The sequence below is a fragment of the Tribolium madens genome, unplaced genomic scaffold, assembly GCF_015345945.1.
Source record: "Tribolium madens isolate multiple individuals breed KSU strain unplaced genomic scaffold, Tmad_KSU_1.1 Scaffold_3;HRSCAF=73;Tcas5.2_LG2, whole genome shotgun sequence".
In the NCBI taxonomy this organism is placed as follows: Eukaryota; Metazoa; Arthropoda; class Insecta; order Coleoptera; family Tenebrionidae; genus Tribolium; species Tribolium madens.
The window spans coordinates 13,493,719-13,513,714 of NW_025401006.1; the positions used below are offsets into that span (position 1 = coordinate 13,493,719).

Sequence of the window (19,996 nt, forward strand, 5' to 3'; positions counted from 1 at the left end):
TTTTTTCTATTTTTTTTTAAACAAAATAAATAATAATAAGATTAATAAGTGGACCAAAAAATGTGATAGTTTAACCACTTCGCAGTAAAAAAAAATAATTTATTTATTTATAAATTTATTTTTGTGAAAATGACAGAATTTTTAATACCACATAAAATAAAGAAGCAAAAATTTTAAAGCGCTTTAAATTTACGTTTAAAGTGATTATAATAAGCACAAAATCGCAAAAATTTATTAAAATTGACAGTCGGGCTACAATTTTTGACAAGCTGTCACGTCATAAGTGACACCAACTCAAAAAGTTGAAGTTCGCACCTTACCTAAAACAATTTTTTTCTTATTTTTTTTTTAAAGAAACAAATAAATAATAATAAGATTAATAAGTGACCAAAAAATTTGATAGTTTAACCATTTTGCAGGAATAAAAAAATTATTTATTTATTTATAAATTTATTTTTGTGAAAATGACAAAATTTTTAATACCACACAAAACAAATAAGCAAAAATTTTAAAGTGCATTTAAATTTACTTTTGAAGTCATTATAATAACCACAAAAACGCAAAAATTTATTAAAATTGACAGTTGGGCTACAATTTTTGACAAGCTGACACGTCATAAATGACACCAACTCAAAGAGTTGAAGTACGAACCCTGTCTAAAACAATTTTTTTCTTATTTTATTTAAGAAACCAAATAAATAATAATGGGATAAAATTTATTAAAATTGACAGATGGGGAAAAAAATTTGACAGCTGTCACGTCATAAAATCACACCAATACAAAAAGTTGAAGACCAAAACAATTTTTTTCCTCATATTGCTCAAAACAAAACAAAAGAAATAACAAAAAGTCAAAAAAATAGGACTTTGTTTAACTATTTATTAGTGATAATAAGAAAAATTAAAAAAAAAAGTAAAAACTCATGTAAATTATCACAGAAAACCGTGGTACTTACATGATAATCATTGTAAACATCAAATAACATCTCATTTTAAAATATTTTGACAGGTTTGACAGAATAATTCAACTTGCTTAGAACGATATCTTAATTTTTATAAAATATTTTTTTGACATTTAGGTAACATACGAACTGACATGTGACATACGTTTTCAACTAGTAAGCCTACTTGATTAAAGAATATTTTGCTTGCACTGTACTAAAAATAACAATTAATTTGACTYATTTTTTAATTGAAATAATTGTAAGAAAAAAATCATAAATTGCGATACRAATAATAATAAATAAAAGTTTTTTGTGTAATAAGGTAATAAAGTTAAACATTTTATTACAAACGTAGCCACGTGGGTGTAGAAAACAATTATAGTGTTAATTACAATTTTTTAAATCATTATTTTTTTTTTGTTATGCAACAAATAATACACGCGTGCACATTTTAGTCTATACTGTTCATTTTATTGTCGCTTTTGAAGCATTATTCAAATATGAATTATAAAAAGTACTCTCTTACAGACTATTTTGAGTTAATTTACAAATTATAATAACACTTTTTCAGACAATTAAAGAAAATATTTTGAACATTGTCTCAGCCATTTTAGACGAGTCGATTGAAAAGCACAAAAGCAAGTAAAGGTTTAGTAAAAACCTTTAATTTTAATTCAAAATTCACTATTTTTAAAATAAACAAATAAAACAGTTTAATTTTGTTTGGCGCTTGTTGAACCGGGCGTTTGCGAGACCTCGACACGCCAACCCATTTTCTAGGGACTTTCTTTGTCTTTGTTGGCACTCAAACGTCATCGCATGATGTCATTTTTTTCTCTTTTATGTCTTGGAAAATTTTTATGTGACGATATCTGTTCATAGGTAAAGAGCTTAGAAACTTCAAATCAAGTAAATGATAACCTTGTAAACCACTAATTTATGGCACTTATGAACAAACTCGACCAATTTTAAGAAAAATCACAAAACCATCATTGAAAAAACAGCAAAAGTAAAATGCACGTTTTCCTCAGACCGCACATAGTGAAAGGCCCCTACAGTCTTATCAGAGGCAAGTATTAACCTTCACTGTATTGTCAATTATGTAACGAGTTTTTAGGTTTTCACGATGCCTCAAAAGTCGCAATTAAATGCGTGTGTGGGAACGATAGGTTATATAAACACAATATTAACGAATCGAGATATCTACTAGTGGGGAACCCCACTTACACAATTCAGCCCCAAATTAGGAGTTTCTCCTTGTCGGCGATTCAGTTCGAGAAGGAGCCCCTGAAACCGTCCTCCAAAGTCGAGGTCACGGTCCAAGAATTGAAGAAGAAGAAGGAGACTGTGATCCCGRCCGAAGTCGCCCCAAAACCACTCGTCAAAAAGAGTATAAGACAGAAAATCGTGGATGAAATTGTCCACTACTACCACGGGTTTAGACTCCTTTTCATCGACATGAAAATCTCAACAGTGCTAGTYTGGAGGGTRCTTAATGGTAAAACCTTGAGTCGACGCGAGTATCGACTTTTGATGCGCACCGTSGGAGACATGTTCCGTCTAGTCCCCTTTTCGGTCTTTATTATTGTCCCCTTCATGGAACTGCTCCTCCCAGTCTTTATCAAATTCTTCCCTGGATTGCTCCCCTCGACCTTCCAGACGAAAACCGACAAGGAGAATAAAATCAAGCAAAACTTGAAAATCAAAATCGAAATGACGAAATTCCTGCAGGAGACTCTCGACGACATGGCGTTGCAACACAAGGACCACAAATCCGACAATGCGAAGGAGTTCGCCGAATGGTTCCAGAAGGTCCGAACTTCGGGAGAACTCGTCTCCAATGAGGAAATCATGAAGTTCTCCAAGCTTTTCGAGGATGAAATCACCCTGGATTCCCTCTCCCGGAGCCAACTCATCGCTTTGTGTCGCGTCCTTGAGGTGCAAACCTTAGGCACGAACAACTTCCTCCGGTTCCAACTCCGGATGAAACTCCGGAGTTTGGCCGCTGATGATAAGATGATCCAGAAGGAGGGAGTGGAGTCGTTGACTTTGGGGGAAGTCCAACAGGCGTGTCGGGCGCGCGGGATGCGGGCATACGGGGTGTCCGAGGAGCGACTCCGGGCTCAATTGAGACAATGGCTCGATTTGAGTTTGAATGAGAAGGTCCCACCCTCGTTGTTGCTGTTATCCCGGGCCATGATGCTTCCTGAGACGATCCCAACTAGTGATAAACTCAAAGCGACGATTTCGGCCCTCCCGGAGACGGTGGTCACACATACCAAGGCTGCGATTGGGGAGAAAGAGGGCAAGATTGATAATAAGGTCAAGTTGGAGGTGTTGAAGGAGGAGGAACGGAAAGTGAAGGAGGAACGCGAGGAGCGTCGGGAGGAGAAGAAGAAGTTGGAGTTGGAGAAACAGAAGGAGTTGTTGGTGGATAAAGCGCCGGTGATTTCGGCCTCCTCGACCCCAATTCTTGAAGATACTGCCACGAGGATAAGTGTCGAAAAGCTGGAAAAAGTCGAGAAGAAGGAGAAGAAAGAGGAACAGTTGTTGTCCAAAGATGTTGAGGTGCTTGAAGATGCCATTGATACCGTTTCCAAAGACAAGAAATTCCTCGGGGAGATTAAGGAATTGAAGGAACAGATGGCCGACTATAAGGAGGATGTCGAGGATTTGCATAAGACAGTCGCGGAGCAGCCCAAACCGGAAATCCGGGAGACCAAAGCCGCCCGAAGATTATTCAAAAGTGTCAACAAGATGATCAGTAACCTTGACACAGTCTTGGTTGAGTTGCAACAAAAGGAACAACAACTGAAGAAAGACCTCGAAATTGAAGCAACTGACAAGACCAAAGAAGAATTGCTCAAAATTGATGACATTATCGACGCGATAAAGCACATTAAAGGTGTGTCGGATGAGTCCAGAGTCGACCAAATTGTCAAAGTCTTGAAGAAAATGGACGATGACCATGATGGGTCAATCAAAGTCGAAGACGTACTAAAAGTGATTGAGATAATTGGTAAAGAGAATGTCAATTTGAGCGATAAACAAGTCGATGAGTTGATGGAATTGCTGGATAAGGAGGAGATTCTCGAAGTCGAGGATAAGATCGAAAAGGCGTTGCAAAAGGACAAAGAAGGGAAAATCGAAGAGGTTGCAGTGAAAGGTGGCGACTCGACACAAAAGCCCAAATTTGAAACCAAACCCAACATCGCACCTCCTGTTAACAGTATTGATAAAACCAAACCGAAAGATAGTTCCAAAATGCTTTAGTTAATTTTGTTACCAGTTATTAAATTATTTTTTAACGCTTAATACGATACCTCTGTATATGGAATAAAAATATTAACGTTGCTAGTTTTATATTTGGCAAAAACAGGAAATTTGTTAATAAAAAGCCATCAAATGACTTGTTCTTTACCTTTGCACAAGTATGGGGTGAAATAACAGATGATGATAATAAACATTTTCTTATTCAAACCTAGAATCTTACATAATATACATAGTACAAAAAAGTGGCCTCTGTTAGAGGCAAAGGAAACATATTCGTTACTGTACAAAAGACTATTCTACTGTACAATTAATGACTGCGAAAGCAAAATAAATTATAGTAATCTTTTACATGTTGAAACAATTTTTACATATAGAAAAATGAACATTTAAAATAAATGTACAGTCGATACCTACAATAAGAAGTTTTAAGTGGGATAATTGTTATCATCGTTGTAAACAACACAAAGTCGAGATCATTTGGTTCAGCTTTGCCTAAAATAATCGTAATTGGCACTTTGAATGAAATAGCACTTAATTTTTCAGATGCTGCAATGAAGTAACTATAACAAACCCACAAAGAATACTGAATAGCGAGTTTTTCAAAAGTTTTTCGGTAGTTAAAAATACCATTTTTCTCAACAGGCACAGTATACAAGTGACAAAAATAACCACTGGTACTTTGAAACAACATTGATATATAGTCCCTCGGGACGCCAAGTAGTCAACAATTGAGTGTAATAGGCTAATTACAAGTGACCCTCAAGCCACTAGTCACTACTAACAGGAAGATAAACCGTGCATATTCAGCATTTCATCCAACTAAAGTCAATGTACACATATGTACACACAACAGCTCACGTGCATAGGGCATCATGGTTTATACACAGAAAAATTTTTCGTTATCACACAAGAAGTAATTTACAAATTCATAGTCTACTATCACAAATTCAGGCGGTCTCTTCTGTCTGAGACTCAGCCGCTTCTCCCTCACCATTCCTCTCCAACTCATCTTCTTTCTTGCACATGTGCTTGTTCAACACCGCACTGATACACGAAAGCGCGTCTTTCACCGCATGATAAATGATATTTTTTATCTGTAATTTGTCCTCATGGTTCGTATGAGTGTCTGAAAGATCGCGAAACTCTTGAGTTAAATGGAAACAATGCGACACATTCTCCGGCGATACAAAATCCTCTGCTACTTTAATACAATTATGGAGATTCCGCACTTGATGTGGAGCCCCAGCTGGGATAAAAACAGCATCCCCTAGACACTGAACAATCGCATATCCCTCCACCCCATACTCCTTATACAACCGCTCCCTCAACGGCCCATCCAAATAACAACTCTGGTCATGAATCGGGTCATGATGGGGCTCCAATCTCCCTCCCTTCTCCACAACGACTTTATTCAATAAATCGCGGATTTTATCCGCATCTCGCGCATTGTAAATATGCCACAAAGCCCCCGGTAATTCCCCTTTATCACGCACTCTCCGACGTGTCAAAATATCACAACCGGCTTCGTCAATCGCCCGAAACGCCTCCTTGATATGCTCATCACTGTCCCCATCTTTGGGTATCCCCACATACACCATCACATTCACAGCGTCCGATATATCGAGATGTAAGTTCGTTGTGCCCTTAGACGGATGCAAGGCCGATCCGTACGCATTGTACATCTTCGGACCTAAATCCGGACGCACGAAACAATCCGGTAAACGACTCGCGAGATTTAAACGACCAGTCCGGTGTGTATATTCCGATAAAGGTAAAACTTTCATTAAATCACTGAAACGACTTGGGAGCATTTCAGCAAAGTCTTCACCCGGAGGCCAGTCTTTCAGTTTGAGCAACATTGGATTACCTCGATCGTCTTTTAATCGTTTCGAGAAATGATCGAAACCCTCCCAGAATTTTCTCATTGGTTGATTAGGAACCAAATTACCAGTCATACAATTGATTAGGTCGTTTTTTTCATCGCCAAAATCGCGAGCAAAAGCATCAGGATTCCATAAATCCTTATTGAGATTTTTAGTCACATCGGAGACTATCACCGGTTGGCCACGTTTCCATTGATCTTGGAATATCTTATAGTTATCCTTATGCGTGGAATCGCTCAGTCTTAATAATTTACCATCACACAGCCAACTATGAGGGACATCAGGATATAGCATTTTGCTCTCAGTTAGAGTCATTATTCGAATAGGAAGTGGTGCACGACCTTTTGCTTGCCAATTATACCGTCGTAGGAAATGTTTCAATTCGGGTTTAACATCAGAAGTGACTTCGGTCACTTTTGGTACACTATCTTCAATCACACTTGAAATAACCTCATCTAAAGTATCGATTTTATTAACTTTTTTATTGTTTTTTTGTGAAACTGGAGATCCTGCACGACTCCCATTTGGTTTATGCGAAGGTCGTATTAACAATTCCCTCAAAGTGGAAAAACTCCCCTCATCTGAATCACTCGTACTATTATCATCGTTCTTCTTATCTTCATTTGATAACGCAACATCGGCCAACCATGACAAAGGTGAAGTTTTCTCATCTTTTATTACGACTCCATTTGGGGCAACTTTCACATCACCTTCCTCTTTAATCTCCTTTTTAATTCCGTTTACTTTACTCTCGAGGAGGATTTTCTTGACGATTTCCTTATAAGCAACATTGTTTGGTTTTTGTACAACTTCTTTACTCGCTGGACATGCACAATATTGTTCGATGTTCCACAATTCGCGCATTTCGTGGACCTTTTTACCGAGTTGTGATAGTGAATCGCCGGCGATGATCTGAGTCAGCATTAGTTTTTCCTGTTCGTGAGCTTGACGATTCGTGCACAATAACCATGAAAATTCGTCACGATCTTTACCAGGTTCGCCCCACACTTTAATCGAACCGTTTTTGCGACTCTGGAAAAAAAAAAGGAAATTAGAAGAGAGAAAATTTATTTTGGGGTGATTTTTACCTTGTAGCAATCGAGACATACAACAAAGCCGCATTTACCACACGCCCAATGGAAGTTGAATAAAGTGGTCTCGCAAACGTCGCACATCTCGCGGACTCCTTGCACCACGCGCTTCCACGCCACGGTCTTGTCTGCAAAAATAATTTCATTTTCAATACAGAAAGAAAAACTGGATCTCAAATTTGGTAATTTAAATCTACATCAAAACTTAAAAAACCTATTTGAAACGATTGAAAAGCAGGTGTTTATTTGTTTTTTTTTTTTTTAATTTAGTTTTTATTTGGGCTCACGATACAATTTTTTTTTATTTGCTTATTTGTCAACTAAATTTAATACTCAGACATAATTTTTGTCATTTATGCAGTATTAATGTATTTTTGCTTTTTGTCAATTTATGTATGAAAATTACTATAAAAACTAACTGTTTTACTAGCTTGGGTTTAAAGTATCAATGCGAAAATGTTTTATAGAAAAATCATTTTCCTAAGACCTACTAAAAATTTTATGACACATTATAAGAGATTAACCAAACAATGGCTTGAATTTGTAACCCTGCATAAATGGCACGTTCCTTTGCAAATGTTGCTGCACCCACTAGAATGAAACAGGGCCGTATTTAAAACCAAAGTAGTGATAGAGTTTTACCAAGCTATTATTGAAAAAAATCTGCTTTATTTAATAATAATTTGTTAATAACCACCTGGCTTATTTTAATTTCTTAAAATTCTTGACTACATCAAAAACTATTAAAATATTTCAAGTATTTTAGACAAAAAGAAAGTAAATAATCCGGCCCTGTTAAAAACTGACCTGTTTCAGGGTCCGGGTGGGTTCCACTAATTTATGATTTGTTTACCCTCTGGTTTACTCTTAACAATACTGCATTTAACTTAAAAGTAATAAAAATTTTAGTAGGTCTTAGCAAAATGATATTAGTATATTTTATTGTATTGCTAAACACATCAAAACTATTGAAAAACATGTTTTTTTTTTCTGGTTCTTGGTCAACTTTCGTTCTGTGTAATATTTATTTCGTAAAAATAATATTTTCGCGCAACAACTTGTAAATATGTAATTGACTCATTATTTCTCGCCTTTTTCGTCGAAATGGTCAAAAAATCTGTATTCTCTTTACAAAATGACAAAATCAAGATTACTTTACTATGAAAAATTAAAATATGTAGTTTGCTTGTTCATTATGTTTATTTTCAGTGTTAAATTGCAAACTATTTTACATAAGAAAAATACATATATTTAAATAAAATTACCCTAAATATTATTTTATTTTTTATTATCTTCTGGACTTCTTGGTGTCACGAATGAAATAAAAAATTCTAAATACAACATTTTTTTACATGAAGTAAAGATTATTTAAATATTTCCCACTGGTCCCATCTCTAATTTTAAGTAACCAATAGCGGTAATTTATCAAATACCAACCAAACAAAACTAAAGGCTAAATCAAGGACGTCAATCATCTGTTTCATAAAATTTATTTCAGCAATTACACAAAACCAAAAATATACAGTATTCGAGTGAACTCATGAAGAGAAAAATAAATTTGTAAATTTTACAGTAGTATAATTTAACTTTTGTATTATTTTGCAAAAAGTTGAATACGCGAAGAAAAATGTTTTTGTAGTGAACTCTTTGTATCAACTTTTTTTGCACCTAAAATGCAATACATATTTGTTGCGTACAAATAATAAAAGATTTTCATGAGTCGTAAAAAAATTACTAATTCATCACTTCTCGTCTGGGAGTGGGAGTTTTGTTGTTTTTTAATTAACATAGATAATAATTATAAATCATCTATTATAAAAGACAAAATTAACATTAATTGCCTTTGTTTGTTTTTCTGTGCTATATTTACATAAAAATTGCACTATAATTGCACGTATAATGTAATTTTATTCGTTAAAGTTTTATTTTATTGACTTTTTATGGGAATTATACCGATATTTCAAAACGCTGATGAAATTAGTACGTTGTTCATAGATGTGATCCCATCTCTAATATAGTATCCAATGGCGGTAATGTATCAAATACCAACCTGACAAAAACAAGGGCTAATTCAAGGACGCCAATCATTTATTTCACGACTACTTGGCATTAAAATATAAAAAAATCATTCACCGCCAGACATATTCAAAATAACTGGGTCATCAGTTGTCATTTTAAGTAATTTTGTTGTTTTTTAATTAACATCAACAATAATTAACAATATAATTTTAACACAAAATTAAACTTAATTACTTTTGCTTGGTTTTTTTCTGTACTTTATTTTACATAAAAAACACAAATATTTCAATAAAAATTGCACCACGTGTAATGTAATTTTATTCGTAGTTTTGTTTTATTGACTTTTTATAATTAAATCTTGTTGAAATTAGTACGTTTTTCGTACATCACCGGTCCCATCTCTAATTTAGTAACCAATGGCGGTAATTTATTAAATACCAACTCGACAAAAACAAGGGCTAATTCAAGGACACCAATTATTTATTTCCAGACTATTTGATAATGAAATATAAAAAAATCATTCACCGTCAAACATATTCAGAAAGCTCGTTAAAAAACAACCGGCTCATCACTTGTCATTTAACGTAGTTTTGTTGTATAACATCGTTAATAATTAACAATTTTTAAAGACAAAATTAAAATTAATTACTTTTGCTTGTTCATTAATTTTGTTTCTTTTTTCTGTATTTTATTTTACATAAAAAAAACGATTATTTCAATAAAAATTGTACTACGTGTAATGTAATTTTATTCGTTAAAGATATTGACTTTTTATAATAATTATATCGATATTTCAAAACGCTGATGAAATTAGTACATTTTTCGTTCATCTCACCGGTCCCATCTCTAATTTAGTAACCAATAGCGGTAATTTATCAAATACCAACCCCACAAAAACAAGGGCTAATAAAAGGACACCAATCATTTATTTCACGATTGTTTGACAATGAAATATAAAAAATCATTCACCGTCAGACATATTCAGAAAGCTCGTTAAAAAATAACCGGCCTATCACTTGTCATTTTACGTAGTTTTGTTCTTTAACATCGTTAATAATTAATACAATTTTTGAAAACAAAATTAGAATTAATTACTTTAATTTTGTTTCTTTTTTCTGTACTTTATTTTACATAAAAAAACGAATATTTCAATAAAAATTGCACTACGTGTAATGTAATTTTATTGATGTAATTAGTGTACTAGAATTTTTTCCGATATATAAAAAAAGAAGTTGAAATTGGTACGTTTTTCGTTTCTCCCACCGGTCCCATCTCTAAATTAAGTAACCAATGACGTTAATTTATCAAATACCAACCTGACAAAATTCGGGCTAATTCAAGGACGCCAATCATTTATTTCATAACTATTTTGCAATGAAATATAAAAAAATCATCCACCGTCAGATATATTCAAAACGCTCGTCACTTGTCGTCATTTTAACTAGTTTCGTTGTTTTTTAATTAACATCGATAATAATTAACAATATAATTATAAGACAAAATTTAAATTAATTACTTTTGCTTGTTCATTAATTTTGTTTGTATTTTCTGTACTCTATTTTACATAAAAAAAAAACGAATATTTCAACACAGCACCACGTGTAATGTAATTTTATTCGTAGTTTTGTTTTATTTACTTTGTATAATTAAATCTTGATGAAATTAGTACGTTTTTCGTACATCACCTTTAATTTAGTAACCAATGGCGTAATTTCTCAAATACCAACCTGACAAAATTCGGGCTAATTAAAGGACGCCGATCATTTCAGAATTTGAGAATGAAATATAAAAAAATCGCTTACCGTCAGAGACATATTCGGCATGCGCTTCCTTCTCTTGGACAAATAGATCACAGAAATGGTCCCCGACTTGTTTAAGAATGAATCTGGACGTCTCCAGATCCAAATCCTGTGGCGGCGCTTCGGGGTTGGGCAACCATAACCTCAAATCGTCCTAAACCTTCGATTAACAATCGGAAAAATCACTCAATTCCTCACTCACCTCTAACGCATCTTTGTGCGGATCGGAGAATCCTGCAATTGCTAATTGTCCATTTTTCGTATACCTCAACCTCCTAAAGGCATAAAACCGGCAAAAAATATTGGGCATATTCTTCGACCTTTGATTCGGCGTCCATCTACACTCCCGACACTTGGCCAACTTGGGCGCAACCTCGAAACACGGACCGTCTTGTAAAAAACTCTCGCCGGTCTTTTTCAGCTGCCCCACTGGGGGTTTGCGAAAGGGGTCGCGCTGGGGCACCGTCTCATCTTTGGATTTCTTGACGCGCGGCTCCTCGCCTTTATCGTTTTTTGACGACTTGGGTCTTCGTCCCCTTTTCCTCGGCTCTTTATTACCCCCACTTAGCGACTTTTTCGTACTCGCCCCCGAATCGGAGTCTTTCTCACTGCCACTTTCCTTCTCACTATCGGAACCACTTTCACTCACCACCACTGATTGCCCCCCGGGTTTGCGTTTCTTCTCCTCCAAAGGGGGCTTCTTCACGGGGCCCTTTTTCCGCTTCACTTTCGGCGGCTTGCGTTTCGGGGGGGACTTGCGGCCGCGGTCCTGGTCCGAACTCGAGGAGTCGTCGGCTTTGGTCGTGTCCCCATTGAGGGGCTCCTTACTGGGGGTTTTCCTGTTGTTGGGTTTTGGGGCGAAATGTTTCGTTTTGTTGATACTGTTAACGGCCATTGACCCGATTGAGTGAATCGAGTGAACTGGGTTTTCTTTATTGTTGGACGCCATGTTGATTATGGGTAAAGTGACGCAACTTCCGGATCCGGTGACTCCGGTTGTGTCTTCTAAATCTTCTCCGGTGTGTCTTTGAAGCCACGCTTTCTTTAAATGTCGCACTGGATAAGTACTGGATTTTGTGGGGCCTGGACTATTCGATTTTTCTGAATCGAGACAGCTGGGCGCAATTGTTAACTTGACAGGTGTGTTTTGTTCCATTTCCGGTTGATTGGTAGGGGGGTTTGGTGCCGGACTATTACTCGTTGGTTGATTTGCTTCGACACTAGATGGACGCACTGTTTCAACTGTCACACTAATGTCACAACTGTCATTTGAGGTTATTGGAGGTGTTTGATACGCTGCTGTGTTCACTACAGTAGTGATAGTAGTCGCGGCACTTGCAATTAACGGGCTAGGTTCACTAACTCGTGCTAATTGGGGTGTTTGGGGCTCAATTCGTCGTTTCTTCGTCTCGAGACACACCGGTGTGGCTTTACGTTTGGGGCTTACGGAAGGATCGTATTTGGAGACACCCAAATCCAAGGGTTGGGTTTGCACAGTTGGTATGTATCGGGGGGCTGACGCTGCTGTTGGGGGGGAATTCCGCGACGATGTCTTCACTGGGTATCGACTGTGAGCGGGCGGGGGACATGTCAGTGTTGGGGGGTTCTGGGGGTGCGGTGGATGGTATTGCGACATTTGTTGGTAGGGACTCGGTGAGACTGATGAGGATAATGGGGGCTTGGCGGTGAGTTGGATTGGGGTTGAGGGCTCGTGACGGGTCACCGGGGGGCCAGTTGGGGGGCCTGGTTTGCCGTAAATGTGGTGTGGGGCCGGACTGCTCACTTTCGGTTTTGAGTTTGAGACACTTGAGACACTCGCTGATAACGAATAAGCGGAAGTTGTGTTTGATAAGTAGTAGTTTCCTTTACCCCCAGTGGGGTAGATCATTTGAGACTCCCGGTAGCGTAGTTCCGGTGAGGGGTGTTGTTGGGGGTGATGCGGGGACTGTCTTTGATGATGCGGACTGGGTAGTTGATTCGACTGGCGATGGTGTGAAGTCTTGCCCAAATTTTGGGGTTCGAGGTTATGATGGGGGCTGGGGGTGTGGGAGAGATGATGGGGGGACTGGACGGGGCTTCTATACTCGTATAGATTCCCTTTGGGTTGATTTGCTGTCAAATAATGAGTCCCAATTAGTTTGGGACTTGGGGAATGAGCAATGGAGACTCGAGGTTCCAAATGGTGGGAATTCTTCCCTTCGTGTTTCACTATGACGGAATTTTTCATTTCGCTCATTAAAGGCGGAGGATTTGATAACACTTCACGACTATCCATTGTGGATTTCGATACGACGAGAGACTGAGATTTATGATGATCGGATTTGGTCTTTGGTTCGTGAGGGGAGAATAATGGGGAATAAACGGGATATCCGAAAACGTTGACTTCACCTTTCTGGAGTTGAGACGAATGCATTGTTGGAATCTTCTCGGAGGGTTTACTTGTGGGGACACGACTGTGGGCCGGTGGTGGAGGGTACTCAGTCTTTGTGGGGACACTTGGTGGACGTTGACCCTAAAAAACACAAAATTTTTGTAAAAATCAAATCATACAGAGTGACCCAGCGAGTTGAAAAACTCCATTAGTGACCTTTAAATGGAAAAAAATCTATAAAAAAAATTATTTTCTTTAAAAAATAAAATTATTTTCAACTATACAGCGTGTCTCAAAAATAAGTTACAGTTTTTTTTAAATGAAACACCATGTTTCTTAGCATCGATTTTTATGACAATGTTTTTAAAGCTAAACTTTTATTGGTCAATTTTGTGTAGTTTTAAAAATAAGACGGTTTTTTGACGAAAACATGCACTTTTTTGAAATTTATGACACAAAAACTAAGACATCTAGAAATATTTTTTTTACTACCGCAAAGAAGAAGGTACAAGCTATAAGGTTGTAACATTTTTTTAGTGTTTTGCATTTGCAAAGATAAAAAAATGAAGGCGTTTGTTAAAAATTCAATAACTTAAAAAATTTAAATGGAACACCCTATTTATTGTTTTTGCATTTAAAAGATTATTAAATTGTCTTTCTAAAATTATTTACTTTTAGGTGTTTATAATCAATAACTAAAATGATATTTAACGTTAAACATTAAAAAAAAATACTATTGTTTCAGTAGCCAAAAAGTGCACAGTTGCACAAGAGATGGAAGAAATATCACTTAATAATCACATTTGTGTTAAACTGAATCCATTATCCTTTATTTTTACAATAAAATAATTTGAATTTTAGTATTTACAACGAATTTTAAAAACTCTGAAGTGAATAAAGGTGTTTGTAACATTTTTTTTTGCAATATTCTTTTATTGAAAAAGACTTTTAAGTGTTGGTTTCTACTAGGAATGAAATTACCAAATGCTAAAGGCGTTATGTACAACTTGAATAAACAGTGAATAAAGGTGTTAAAATATGTTTAAATAAATAAATAAATAATAATAAATAAATGTTTAAAAAAAGCACAAATAACACGATTTTTACTTAATTCGATTACCTTTCGGCGTATTCTTGACAAAATTTTGCGAAATAATTGCGTTTTTATGAAAAATGCTTAAAACGCTCGAAAAGAGCATAAATTATGTTGTTTTTTATTTGGTATATGTATTAATTTTTTGGTATGTTTTTTAGCAAAAATTAAAGAAAAAAATTTCTTTTAGACTTAAAAACGCAACTAAATGTTTGAAAAATGCAAAAATAACATCATTTTCGAATTAATTATGTGATTTTTCGGCTTATTTTTGCCGAAGTTTTGTGCTTTTGATTGAAAAATCTGCTAAAACGTTTGAAAAAGAAACCAGATGATTTTTCGGCTCAAAAACATGCTTAAACTCTCCAAAGAAGCAAAAATAATTTTAGTTTCGTGATAGTTTATTCATTTATTACCGCATTTTCGATGAAAATTTTCAAAACAATTGCGATTCTGTCTAAAAAAACGTCTTAAAACGGAAAAATAGTATTATTTTTGAACAAATTTTTTAGCACAAAAGTAAAAATAACACTATTTTTGAGTAAATTTTTAATTATGTAAATTTTTAATTGAAAAACGTGCTAAAACGCACAAATAATCATAAAAAAGGTCATTTTCAACCCAATTTGGTAATTTTTCAATTTGTTTTAACAGAATCTTACAAAAAAACGTGATGTAAACAAGCAAAATTCATTATTTTTCACTTAATTTGGTGACTTTTCGGTATATTTTTGTCTAAATATTTCGAGATAATTCCGTCTCTTATTGAAAAATATGGTGTTAATATGGAAAACCGTTTTCGAAAAGTCGATGAACTAGCTTCAAAATTACACCTAGTAAACAAGAAAAAAAAATCTTTTAAATGAGAATGTTAATTTTCGGGACAGCATAAAGTAGACTTTTTTATATTATGTCGTTAGAATTTCATTTATTAATGTTGTGTTAAACTTGAAATATTTTTAGAAAGCAATAGTTATCACAAAGTTTATATTAGAAAATAAAGCTAACACAATCAATTTTTTAATAATATAAACTAATGCATTATAGTGGATGAAGGGGTCACGTAAATTTACATTTGATCGTTAAAAAATCTATAAAAAAAACATAATTGTTAAGTGTTAAATATCTTTTCATTTATCAATACTAGACATTAAAAGTTTATTTTATTAGATAGACAATTTATCACTCTATTAGATGCAAAAATAAAAAAATAACACCCTATTTTTTTATTTAATTATTTAAGTTATTTAACTTTTAACAACTTGTTAATTTATTAATCTTTACAAATGCAAAACACAAAAAAATTGCTACAGCTTTAAATTCTGTACTTTCTTCTTTGCAGAAGTAAGAAAAAAATTGTTCTAGCTGTCTGTTTTTGTGTAATAAATTTTTAAAAATTGCAATTTTCGTCAAAAAAAAAACGTCTTATTTTTAAAACTAAGCGAAATCGACTATTAAAAGTTGAATAAATGTCCTATTTAATTTTACCAATATCTTCCCGACCACGAGATGTAATAATCAAATTCATTACTCACCGTCGTGTAATACGCTCTGTGATCTCGTTCCGACCTCACAGCCAAGTGTCTCGTATCTCCCCTTTGGTGGATTTCCTGTTCTACACGTTTCCTCTCATCTTCACTGTTCGGTCTTGGTTGTGGCGGTCGTCCACCTATGGGATTCCAATGATCCCTCTGCAAATTTTCAAAATTTTCTAATTCAAGTAAATCACTAATTAAAAAAAAGTACCTTTTGAGCTTGCCGTAACGACTTTTCAAAATGATTTTTAAGGGCTTGCTCTTGACGTTCTTTCTCTTCACGATCTCGTTCTTGTTTCTCACGATCTCTCTCGGCTTTCTCGCGTTCCTGACGCTCACGCTCTAATCGTTCCTTTTCTTTCTGTTTCTCCAATTCACGCACTTCCTGATTCTGTCTCTCCCTGAATAAACAAACACTTTTTACCACCAATAACTTAACAGTTGTAATTGGCATAAAGTTGAATAAAATCTGTTATTTAACCTACTTGTCCAAAGATGGATGTAAATTATTTATATTTTTTGCAACGCTTTATTGAGTTAAAAGCAAAGCGAGGTAATCTCGGACAAAAATAAATTAATAAGGTTGCGTAACGTTTTGTTTTGTGTTTTCTAAACGCAAGCTTAGAGACTTTCTCAATGTACGTTTTTTATCCAAACTAATTAAAAAGACTAGAWTATGTTTWTCCAAGTTTTTACTTGTTTTTGGAAAATAGGAAAATAAACACAAATAAATCTCTTTTTTTAGAGTTTTTCTGGTCAACTGTCTATTGTAATACAATTTTTTTTATTTTAGCATTTCTTTAAGATTTTTTTTACAAATCTGGAGATTTTTTTAAACCGATATTTCTGGATAGTATTTCAGTCCCCCAATTGTCTTTTACAGCCCGACAAGAGTTTTTCAAGAGGCATACAACCAAAAGATGGCGTCTCACGAAAATTACAGATTTCTATACTTTCTTTTAAATCTTGTTGAGATATTTCAAACCTATTCTGAGGAATGTTAGAATGTTGTAAATTGTTACATTATTTAGAATTTTTAGTTAAATATAATGAAATTTATTTTCTGATACGTTTATATAACTTCGTTAGATCTTACCACCTATGTTTATTCTCTTAAGTCTGTTACGATTTATTCACTAGAATGTGTTTGATACGAGTTTTAATTTGTTTTCTTTTAAAGAATTTTTTTTTTTTGATTTAAAGTATATTATTTTTAATTTTAGCAAAAACGAGTCTGAAACTTGTACATTTGAAGATGGTCAAATAAGAATGCTGAAGGTTCAAATTGAACCAAGAAATTGAAAAATGAAAACGTCCAGTAGCAAAAATTTGGTGAATATTTTATAGCAAAGTTTTTTGGGAATTGATAAAACCGATTCCGTATTAATTACCTAAAAAAATCGTATAAACGTTACTATTTTAAATTTTTACTTTACACTGATACGTAGCAGAGACGTACTAACCTAAAATTCCCTTTTTTAATAGTCTAAGAAGTCGGTTAAAAAAATTAAGAATTGCAAACTTGCATGGATCAGTAAGAAATGTTTTTGTGAAGAAGTGAACAAGTTCAAACATAAAATCGTTCTTTAGAATAGAATAAAAATACTCAAGAGGCTAACAGCAAAGCAAAAAAAAGCATAATTATAAAATGAAATCATTTTATAATAATGTGTTTCCACCTGAAATTTCATACAAAAAGACGTAAAAAGACAGGAGACGAAAATAATAAAAAAATCTTCTAATAGATAAATCAAAAAGACTTGAAATTGAGTTTCAAAACGGTTACGTTTTTATTCAAATTAATCATTTTTATAGCGTTTAATTCTTTTTAAGAAATTATTATAAAAATGTTTGGTTTTTAGGCACAGCTACATTAAAAAAGAAACGGGAAATGTCAAAAAAATTTAGTTTTTTTTCTCAATTTTCCCATGCATTATTAAAAATGGGTTAAAATATTTTGACGGTATGTCAATTAAAAAATAAATAGGTTATATTTGAACAAATTATATTTTCGAATTAGTAACAAACTGAACAACTATTAAGTTGTTTTTTACATTTGGAGAAATTTCATTTCCCGTTTTTTTTTTTTTTTAATGTAGCTGTAATTAGTGTGTGCTATTTCATTGGCGACACAAGAGGTCCAGAAAAAATATACAAAATAAAAAATATTTTTTTTATGAAATGTTAAAACTGTTTATTTATTGCTCACGCCTTTTCATATTTCAACTTCAGGTTTTTTCAGTATTGATGGTTGGAAAATTCGTGTTTAATTAATTAAAAATTGCTTAATAGATTATTACTTCTTTATTTGAAAATTGTAAGAAAAAAAGTCTACATGTGTTATTTGGTTATTAAAAAATTATATCTATTTACAAATGGCTGGCTTTTTACAACATCTCGTGTCTTGTATGATGTTGCCAAATTCAGGCTAATTTATGAAAATTTTCAAACTTACTAAAAAAACTTTAATTCTCAAAGCAAAAAGACTTCAAAAGTTTTAGATTTGCCAGAGCAAAAGACTGTAAGCATACAAAATTTTTCTTGGCCCAATAAAGTGTTGCTTGTGTCGGAATTGAAAGCATTTAAATTTGCCGCGAATTAATAATGTGATTTTTCGGCTTATTTTTGCCGAAGTTTTGTGTTTTTGATTGAAAAATCGGCTAAAACGTTTGGAAAAGCAACTAGATGATTTTTCGGCTCAAAAACATGCTTAAACTCTCCAAAAAAGCAAAAATAATTTTAGTTTCGTGATAATTTATTCATTTTTTACCTCATTTTCGATGAAAATTTTCAACATAATTGCGATTCTGACTGAAAAACGCCCTAAAACTGAAAAATAGTATTATTCTTGAACCAATTTTTTAGCGCAATCTAAAAAACTAAAAACACCATTTAGAGTAAATTTAGCGATTTGTGACGAAATAATTTTGTAAAATTTTAATTGAAAAACGTGCTAAAACGAAAATCATAAAAAAAGGTCATTTTCAACCCAATTTGGTAATTTTTCAATGTTTTAACAGAATCTTACAAAAAAACGTGATGTAAACAAGCAAAACCAAGAAGTCCAGAAAAAAATATACAAAATAAAAAATATTTTTTTTAGAAAAAAAACTATTTATTTATTGCTCACGCCTTTTCATATTTCAACTTCAGGTTTTTTCAGTACTGATGGTTGGAAAATTCGTGCGTTTAATTAATTAAAAATTGCTTTAACAGATTATTACTTCTTTATTTGAAAATTTAAGAAAAAAGTGTTATTTCGTGTCTTGTATGATGTTGCCAAATTCAGGCTAATTTATTAAAATTTTCAAACTTATAAAAACACTACTAAGGAAACTTTAATTCTCAAAGCAAAGAGACTTAAAATTCTGTTCTGCTCAAATAAAATGTTCAAAAGTTTTAGATTTGTCAGAGCAAAAGTCTGTAAACATACAAAATTTTTCTTGSCCCAATAAAGTGTTGCTTGTGTCAGAATTGTGAAAATTCTAATAAAGCATTTAAATTTGCCGCAAATTTTAGTTTATAGTACAACCAAGACGCGCTAGAATCGCAAATTTGAAGCCAAAAGAATTGTGTTAGGTAGTTGATTCTCTAGTCCATTTTTTTTAAACAATTGTCAATGTCAAAATTCCCTCAAAGACCAGACTGTACTACCCTAAAATCGTTTTTTCGTAACAGCTGTTTATTAAAATCTCCCTAGATTATGTTTAGTAATTTTCAAATGTCAGAAAAGTAGTTTCAGGTGGAAGCAAATTTCTTACCAAAAGACAAGAAATAAAGACGATAAGGACACGGAAAAATGCAACTTCTAACCGGGAAAAATTTATTTAATGGGTAATTTAAATTTTTACTCATTTTCAGAATCTGATTCAAAATTTTCAAATCACCAATCGTCTTCAGAATCTGATTCTGGAGAAAGTTGAATCATTATTGGAGGAATAAAATAAAATACTGGATTAGTCTTTTTTTTGGAGTTTTTACACAAGCA

General features: G+C 33.7%; 2 protein-coding genes across 2 annotated transcripts in view; one reads left to right on the forward strand and one right to left on the reverse strand.

The window, feature by feature from the left end:
• The first annotated feature begins 1,754 nt into the window (after positions 1-1,754).
• Positions 1,755-4,353, forward strand: LOC123007906 (mitochondrial proton/calcium exchanger protein). The gene is made up of 2 exons (XM_044403409.1): positions 1,755-2,013; positions 2,062-4,353. The coding sequence occupies exons 1-2, from the start codon at positions 1,959-1,961 to the stop codon at positions 4,215-4,217; spliced, it is 2,211 nt and encodes a 736-aa protein (XP_044259344.1). The 5' UTR covers positions 1,755-1,958; the 3' UTR covers positions 4,218-4,353.
• Positions 4,354-4,398: 45 nt separating this feature from the next.
• The window catches only part of LOC123007905 (lysine-specific demethylase 3A), a 109,739-nt gene continuing 94,141 nt past the window's right edge, over positions 4,399-19,996 (reverse strand). Inside the window, exons 9-14 of the mRNA XM_044403408.1 lie at positions 16,220-16,409; positions 16,009-16,164; positions 11,212-13,521; positions 11,013-11,163; positions 7,189-7,319; positions 4,399-7,132 (exon numbers count right to left, since the gene is read on the reverse strand). Coding sequence (XP_044259343.1) covers positions 5,165-7,132; positions 7,189-7,319; positions 11,013-11,163; positions 11,212-13,521; positions 16,009-16,164; positions 16,220-16,409 — 4,906 coding nt within the window. The 3' untranslated portion in view covers positions 4,399-5,164. The remainder of the gene's footprint in view (positions 7,133-7,188; positions 7,320-11,012; positions 11,164-11,211; positions 13,522-16,008; positions 16,165-16,219; positions 16,410-19,996) is intronic.